This window comes from Erpetoichthys calabaricus, chromosome 4 (genome assembly GCF_900747795.2).
Source record: "Erpetoichthys calabaricus chromosome 4, fErpCal1.3, whole genome shotgun sequence".
NCBI lineage: Eukaryota > Metazoa > Chordata > Cladistia > Polypteriformes > Polypteridae > Erpetoichthys > Erpetoichthys calabaricus.
This window is the reverse complement of record NC_041397.2, coordinates 305,708,334-305,717,698: the sequence shown is the minus strand read 5'-3', so window position 1 is coordinate 305,717,698 and position 9,365 is coordinate 305,708,334. Positions and strand designations below refer to the sequence as shown.

At 35.4% G+C, this 9,365-nt stretch overlaps 1 protein-coding gene across 1 annotated transcript; it reads left to right on the top strand.

Moving 5' to 3' along the window:
• The first annotated feature begins 7,802 nt into the window (after positions 1 to 7,802).
• LOC127527590 (olfactory receptor 1E5-like) lies at positions 7,803 to 8,753 on the top strand. Its single transcript, XM_051926697.1, has one exon. The coding sequence runs from the start codon at positions 7,803 to 7,805 to the stop codon at positions 8,751 to 8,753; it is 951 nt and encodes a 316-aa protein (XP_051782657.1).
• Positions 8,754 to 9,365: the final 612 nt, after the last annotated feature.

Genomic DNA, 9,365 nt, shown 5'->3' with positions numbered 1-9,365 from the left:
CATTGGACAAATTTGAACCTCATTTTTTCATGCAGAAAAGAGAGGGAAAAGTGTATTGTATAATAGAAGCCAATGGTGACCAATGCTGTAAAAATGTGTGTGGGACATGGGAAAAAAACTCTCACATTCCTCCTGTTGCACATTCCATATTTCAGTTATCCCAGTCGTATCCTCAAAATGTGCAAAACACATGCATTATTTGCTTAAATATTGTTAAATAGATGCTATTGGGATAAAGAAGAAGGATGCCTCACGCCTGGACAAACTGGTGAGGAAGGCAGGCTCTATTGTTGGCATAGAGCTGGACGGTTTGACATCCGTAGCAGAGCAACGGGCACTCAACAGGCTCCTATCAATTATGGAGAATCCACTACATCCATTAAACAGTGTCATCTCCAGACAGAGGAGCAGTTTCAGCGACAGACTGCTGTCACTGTCCTGCTCCACTGACAGACTGAGAAGATCATTCCTCCCCCAAACTATGCGACTCTTCAATTCCACCAGAGGGGGTAAATGTTGAACATTATTCAAGTTATTGTCTGTTTTTTTTACCTGCATTTTTTATTACTCTTTAATTTAATATTTTTTGCTGCTGGAATATGTGAATTTCCCCCTGGGATTAATAAAGTATCTATCTATCTATCTATCTATCTATCTATCTATCTATCTATCTATCTATCTATCTATCTATCTATCTATCTATCTATCTATCTATCTATCTAAATCACATTATAAACATTAAACACATTTCCATAATACTGCACTTCTGATTTGATGAAAGGACTCTTGACCAGTGAACGAAGGGTAGAGGCAGATCTTCAATTTAAAAGAATTAGTACAGCATTGGACACCATTGGCTTCTATTAGATTGTAGAGACCACTTGTTCCAGACCTGAGAGAGACATGCTTGTCAGTAGTTGCAGTACCAGGATAGCATTGCATTACATATAATTTGGCTTACCCTCTTGGTGGGTGGCCTTACTTTACTGTAGTATCAGTGTGAAGCTAAAATGAAGTCAGCTCCTTTTGACTAACAGTGTTCTTTTCAGGTGCATTTTTTGATGAAAACATCCCACCTTCTTGATTTGTTTTTCACATGGCCATTGTCAGTGAAGATATACAGTGTAAAATGCCAGCCTTCATATTTTCAGACCTGTGGCTGAAATGAATGACTGCTTTGTTACAGAAAATTAAAAGGGTAATGTCAACATGCAAATGTACCCCAATACTCAAAGAAACAGGAAAAAAAATAAAAAGAGTGGCACTGTATTCTGGTCATCTGTAAGATGCTTTCAATAAAAATACCAGCTTAATGAAATTATATAAATAAAAGGTCAGCTACATGCAAATGTTTGGAAGAGCTGGAATGAAAATCTTCCATTTCATTGTTTGCTAATGATATAAATATTCAGGTAACTAAAATAATGGATCTCCTGTGTCTCAAATCTCTGGGAATCACTTTTGGAAAATCTTGAGGGAAACCTTTTAAATGCAGCTGACGTGATAGAAAAGCTGAAGTTTTACTTTTCCCTGCTCAAGACAGATTATTCATTTTCTTTCACGTGTTTTATATGATGTGTTTTAGTTGACTAAAAGAAGAAAATAAGAGAAAAATGAAAAGTTTTTTTATGTTTAATAATTTTTACATTAAGTGAAATTAATATAAATTGATTAGTTAAAGGCAGTTAGCAGATGGTAGATACTACACATCATCCTCTACTGCAGGGACTTCATATTAAAAAAAGAAAGAACTTCAAGTAAAAGCAACTTGAAGAAGTAACCCGTTCTCATGGGCACGTGTTAAAGGTAATTACCAGTTTTCTCTTCACATTTATTTCCTAATGTACTGATAGTGTATGACAGGTATAATATGCTAATAAATGTTAAAATATAGCATTTAAAGAATGCTAAATAGTGTAGTAATTTTTTACTGTTTTATAGAGTCTTTGTGACATGTCATTCTTTAAAGAGCTTTTAAAAATTGCATAAAATAGCTGATGTAAGAAATAAGTTTCAAAATGCATTTTGGTTCCTAGTTTATTACTTTCAAAAGCTTATGAGCTGACAAATGCTGCACGACCATTTATGCGTTAGCACATCTTGTACTGTTCTGTTATAAAGTTTGGTTTTACGGTTACAAAATTCCAACATTTGTTACGCAAATTTGTTTAACTCTGTAGAAATTCTGTCGTAATGTCTAATTATTGTTAATCGAAGTCTGCAGTGAAATACCTTCTAAATAGATTTCTTTTTCTGCATCCTTATGCCACTGGCATAATTAACACTGACAAGGAGCAGTTTTAACTATACAATACAATAAGTGATCTCAAAATATATAAAAAAGATATAAAAAGTATTATATACTTTTATAAAGTATATAAAAAGTATTAAATAATCGTGGGCACAATTTGAGTATTTCGGTTGTAGTGCTTTTTTTAGAGTCACAGCCATACTGCTATGTCATATCTCAGGTCAAATATCTTAAGTTGTTTGTAAAATAAAGTTCCAATATAAACTAAATCTCACATAAATTAACACGGTAACACAGTTAAAACTTTAAAATTATGAAAACATACACAAGTACTGTTTGCAATATTTAAATGACAGAAAACATGTATATATTCTTTTGTTTCTTTGTGTGTTTATTGTTATTGTATCTAAATAAAAACTTTCTTATTTTTTTAAACAGAATAATAAATGTGTGCATGGTGCAACATTCATGAGCATTCTGAAACTGAGTTTGATAGGTGGACCTTTTTTAATTTTTCATGTACTTCATCAAAGAGACATTTTTCTTTATTGAATATTTTGTCATGGTGGTGTGTGTGACGTGTAATTGAGGTTTGCTCAGACTGCTGCATTGCTCTTTGTAAAGGCAGCACATGCATCATAAATTGCAGGCACACAGACTTATGCACGCAATTCTGCAGCCATTTCTACTGCTTTGACTGACTACTAACATGTACAGGGACTGCGGTGGGCTGGCGCCCTGCCCAGGGTTTGTTTCCTGCCTTGCGCCCTGTGTTGGCTGGGACTGGCTCCGGCAGAACCCCGTGACCCTGTGTTAGGATATAGCGGGTTGGATAATGGATGGATGGATGTACAGGGAAGAATCTCATGTATATAAAATAGATAGATAGATAGATAGATAGATAGATAGATAGATAGATAGATAGATAGATAGATAGATAGATAGATAGATAGATAGATAGATATACAAGTTTTAGTGACCTCTTTGAAGCGAAATGTAAAACAACAAACTAATCTATAATTGAAGTTGCACAGAATGTTTCTGGAACTGTTTTAAGTATAGGTGCCATACAAGAGAGAGCTGTGTAGGGCAGGATGGATTTAATAATCATATTCTTTGTTTCTTAATGCATTACAAAAGTTGTGGCCATTTTAAAAAAAAAAACTTCTGGAAAAAAGTATCCTTTGTTGGACATTCATATTTTTGTATCTTAATGTAGATAGATAGATAGATAGATAGATAGATAGATAGATAGATAGATAGATAGATAGATAGATAGATAGATAGATAGATAGATAGATAGATAGATAGATACTTTATTAATCCCAAGGGGAAATTCACATACTCCAGCAGCAGCATACTGATAAAGAACAATATTAAATTAAAGAGTGATAACAATGCAGGTATACAGACAGACAGTAACTTTGTATAATGTTAACGTTTACCCCCCGGTGGTATTGAAGAGTCACATAGTTTGGGGGAGGAACGATCTTCTGTCTGTCAGTGAAGCAGGACGGTGACAGCAGTCTGTCGCTGAAGCTGCTCCTCTGTCTGGAAATGATACTGTTTAGTGGATGCAGTGGATTCTCCATTATTATTATTATTATAATTAATACAATTGCAACTTTTATTTATTGCTTATTGACCTTTTGTCATGCATTTCATTTATATATATATAATCAGGGGGAATCAAGCTAAGGTTATAAAATGGGATTTATCAGAAAATGGAATGAACCTTAACAAAACTGATGGTGTTATGTCTCAATGTAGTCACTTGTGCCACCTGCCTGGAAGTGCCTGAATTAAAGCAAAATAAAAGGTGTCATATATCAAAGCCTGTTATTTTAACATAAAAAGAAAAGAAAAAATAAAGAGATATTACAAAACTTGTGAAACAAATTGTTTTAAAAAAAAGAAACAGTTCAATAGATCAATACAAAAAATAACAAAAAAAGGAAAAAGACCCAGGTAAGTAATATGTAAGACACAGTGAATGTCTCTTGTATGAGCAGAGTACTTCACCTAGAAGTTTAAAAAAGTGAGGTATTTCCCAATACTACATTGTAGTAAACTTGAACTCATGGCTATCATATCCAAGGTGGTCACCATGAAGAAATGAGTTATTGGACATGTGTGTCACATACCTAGCAATGATACAGCATCACAGTAGTCATACACGATCAAAATGATGGTGCACATGAAATCCAAAATCATAAAATGGTGGCGTACATGAAAAGTAACACACAAAGTGGTGATGAAATGAAAATAAATAATGTATCGTAACAATAACTGCAAGTTAATAACAAAGTAAAACACATTCTTGGGACAACACAGTGCCACAAGGGTCATGTGTGACACTGTTTATGCACAGTAAATTAAGAAGGAAATAACACTTTTTCTTTTTAAACAATAAGTCTGGTATTTTTCAAGTCAATGTTTGTTCTTCGGAAACTTGGTTTATAAGCATTTGCCATGCAAAATTTTGTTCCAAAGTCCAGCGATTTCTATGCACTTTAAAAAATACCTTGTCTGCCCTGGTGTTTTACATTGGAGGCACAGATATTACCTAAAAACAAAAACCTTAAAACATACTGAATACGTCCAGTTTTTAAGCCAAAACAGTTGTCAATCATTGATCTTGATCTTGTGATTACACACCCATTGTGTGGCGCATTTCCCCGAGGGTGATCCGGCTCATAGGATCCTCATTTTTGGGGACCCGAGTGGCTGGACCAGTCCAAGGGGTCGCCCATGTAACACCTGGTTGCGAGAGAGAGAGGGTCATTTCCGTAGGGTGGGACTGGATAGCATGTCTGCCTGGGGGGTTGCCAACCGGGATCCGGAGCTGTTTCATTGTGTGGTGGGTGCGGCAAATCACTGTACCAGTGCATGCTCCCCAACTTTACTTGATATAACTTGTAAAATAGCGTTTACATGTTATTTTTTAACAAAAAAAAAAACACCAGTGTTATTAGACTCAGCCATTTTAAAAGAAAACCAGCTGTGTGCACTACCTCAGCACTGGTAATCTTCCTTTCACCCACCGGCTCATGGTTTCTTCCAAATCAGACCAAATCACAGTAAACTCTTTGTGCCATGTGGTTGGTTTTGCTTTGACTTAACTTCCATATTTATGTATGAACTCACACAAGTGAATAGAAAATGTATCCATACCTCAAGAATAATAGTGCCAAGAAACTGCAATTAAATGATTATTTCCAGATTCCTTTTGTTGTCACAAATATGCATCAAAAACATGGTATTATTTTTTTATTAAAACCCTAAGAGGACGTATTCAGTAAGTTTTAGGTGTTTTATGCCCCTTTGCCTCCAATGTGAAGCCCCAGGGCAGCACGATATTTTTTTAAATTTATAGAAATCTACTTTGGAGCCCAATTTCATGTGGCGAATGCATATATACCACATTTGTGAACAAATAACTTCAGCCTGAAAAATACCAAACTTATCTTTTAAAAAAATAAAATAATTAGGGTTATAAATATTTTTTTGGTGCTGTTAGGAGGTCATTTTATATCGTATATACTTGCGGATAAGTTCTCCCACAGATAAGTCGGGACTTGATTTTACAGTATAATTTGTGGTATTTTATAATGTCGGTCATATAAATCGAATGCGGAAAACTCACGTTATCGGTACAAGGGATTACGATATGCTAACACCCACCTGAGAGAGTAACCACGGAGCACATGGCCTTTTTATTCTATGTGGGTGCGGCAATGCGCTGTATCAGCGTGTGCTCCTAAACTCTCTCTCTATAGTGCCTACGTGACCACACAGTAATACCAGAAATATTCCGAAGCGACATTTGAACTGATTTGTGTTTTTTGTATCTCACACCCTTGTACACCTTTATCGTAAGAGCATCCCTTATTTGAGATGGATCGTTCGATCAGAAGAAAATATGAAGCTGATTTTAAATTAAACGTTGTTGAAGTAGCGAAAGAAATTGGTAAGTGTGCTGCTGCAACAAAATTCGATGCATCTGAGAAACTGATGCAAGATTGGCGGAGGCAAGAAGATGTAAAAAAAAATAAAATAAAGTGAAGCATTTTTGAATGGGCGTATAAGTCGGGGTCTGATTTTATGATCGATTTTTCGGGTTTCAAGACCCAACTTATACGTTATTTATTTTTTCTGAGCTTCCCATAATGTTTTTCTTAATATTACCTCAACTCATTTGAGTTTTGCATCTTGGAGAATTCAATTTGTGTAAAGTGTTTTCCCTTTGTAATGTATTTAACCCTTAACTACTTGCACCATTTCTCATCTCATACTCGTGCGCTGTATTTTATGCACCATTGTTAAAATGGCTATTTATAGGCATGCTGTAATATAAAATATTGAAATAATTTTAAATTGTACATGTAATGTAATTTAATACCATATTACTGAATAGTATGACACAGTCTAGGACTATCTGAAAATAAACTTGATCCGCTTCTCCATTGCTCATTTGTCACCCGTCACACTTTCATCCATTGCAGGATTTGCACATGTATCACATTTCACTTCAGTTCTTGAATGTTCTTCTTGGAATGACTTTGTCTGCAAAGAACGTCTCATCGTTGTCATACATACATAAGTACCTGCAGGGTTTACTAAATGCACCATATGGAACTTGCGACTGTGCATCCACTCATAAAACTGTCTGGGGGCACACTGGAGGAAAACCATTGTGACACTGTGCTTATAGTGAATCAAGCAGAGAGATGGTGGATGCTGCCAGTAGGTTCAAGTGAAAGGTCGTGGGACAAACATAACTGAGATTGGTGTACAAAATACACCAGCATAAGTAGTTAAGGGTTAATGAAGTAAAAATATTATGATGCCATTAAAGGTTAATGTGTCATCTCTATCTGATATCACTGGTAACTCTAAAAGAAAAACCCCTCATTTTAAAACTCTTGTTTTGATTTTGATTTTTGATTTTGTTTTGGCTTTGACAACTGATATCCTGACTTCTTGAGTGATCTTGTGCTGAGGCGTATACATACACCACAAGATGTGTTAAAGAATTAAAAAAAACATGACGTAAACTTCAATACCAGAAATGTTTTAACAAGAGAGTTGACATGGGGTGTTTCAGTCATCCTGGACTAATTAGATATTGGAGGTCATACTATATGTAGTGCGGAGATTTATTTTTGTTTGTTTTGATTTAATGTCTGCTTAGGCTCAGCATGTTTCTCATTGTTGGTGTCAGATGTTGGAAAAAGTTCATGTCTAACCTTTTTATGGACTCTACTTTATTGACTATATTTGAAATTGAACACTTTATGTTCCCAGTCATTGCCACTTGTGTAAGAATGAAGCCAGAATAAAGAAAATGATTCTCATAATTGGTTCTTTTTTGTTCTCCTGTCTGAATTGTTATGGCTAAGGTGGACTCATAGTCAAATTTCCACTTTCTTGTCGTGTTTAAAAGCCACTTTCCCATCATAATACAAATTTAATGATATAAATGTATTTTTGTTAATATATTTGTGACCAAATATTTAACAATTTTTTATTTATTACAGGAAGTACAAAGATGAGCAACACATCCATCAGTGTATCAGAATTTATTCTGCACTGTGAGATTCGATCTGACCAGAGAAGTGGTATTATTTCTGCACTTACATTAATATTCTTCACATCCATGTTTGGAAATCTACTTGTAATTACGGTGATAATAGCAAACCGTCATCTCCATGCACCCATGTATCTTTATATTGTTACTTTAGCTACAATAGACTTGACCAACACTATTGTCCTCATTCCAAAAATGTTTTCCATCCTTCTCTTTGACTCCTCAGTGCCATATGCAGCCTGTGTGTTGCAGATGTTTATTGTTTTCCATATAGATGAGATGGAGGCCTTACTTTTGGCATTTATGGCAATTGATCGCTATGTAGCTGTTCTGTATCCCTTGAGATATCCCTCACTCATTACTAATAAAACTGTTGGTTACAGTGTTTTAATTATGAATATTTTTGGACTTATTTTCAAATCCCCTTTCCTGTTTTTTGTTGGAGAACTTTCTTTCTGTCAAACCAATATCCTTCCGTATTGCTTCTGTGATTATTCTACAATGGTTCATATTGCTTGCAACCAAAACCCCAAGTATTTATCTTTTCTGTCTGCTGCAGTTTTTACAACCGGTGTCGTCCCATTAGGACTACTTCTATTTACTTACAGCCGAGTGGTGCTGGCAGCAATAATGATATCATCAGCTGAGGGAAAGAAGAAAGTCTTCAGCACCTGTCTAACCCATCTCCTTGTGGTTGGACTGTTTTATATTCCATTATTACTATCATATTTATTGCCAGGAGCTGGAGTAAAGCTATCAACAGAAGCCTATAATGCAATGGTCATTGTTGGAAATGTACTACCACCCATGCTGAATCCCATCATCTACAGTTTCCGTAACAAGGAAATAAAGGTTTGCATCCACAGACTGTTTACTGGGAAAAGAAATCAGGCATCTGTAAATCACCATTGATTTATCTACCTTTGTTGAAAATAAAGGTATACAGTACAAGAAACATATTTATTTGGTTGAACGTGGGTAGTGATATCCTTGACATGTTCTGTAACTCTGAGAGGGTCACTGTGATTTTCTGGGCCGGTAACATCACTTCAGAAGAAGCCCACCGAATCAACAAAGTGATTAAGAAGGAAGGCTCAATTATGGGATGCTCTCTGGCCCCACTGGAGGTAGTAGTGGAAGACAGAACTGAGTGCTATCAATCTAGCTATCTAAAGCAGGGGTTCTCAATATCGGTCCTGGGGGCCCACTGTGGCTGCAGGTTTTTGTTCCAACCAGCTTCTATTTTTAATTGGACTCCTGGGCTAATTAAGTGAACTGTTAATTTGTCAAATTCTGTGTTTTGGGAAAAATGTAGAAATTAGAAAACTAAGTTTGGTATATTAAAATGTACCAAGCAGTTTTATTGGAATAATGTATTTTGTTTTCTTTTTAACAATATTTTCATCTTGATTTTCATTCTGTTTCTTTGCAGAGTGTTCTAATTGTTTAATTAATTCATTATTTTCTAATTAGTTGGTCTAACGCTGAAGTAGTTGCAGCCTTGTTGTTTGCCTGGCTGTCTGC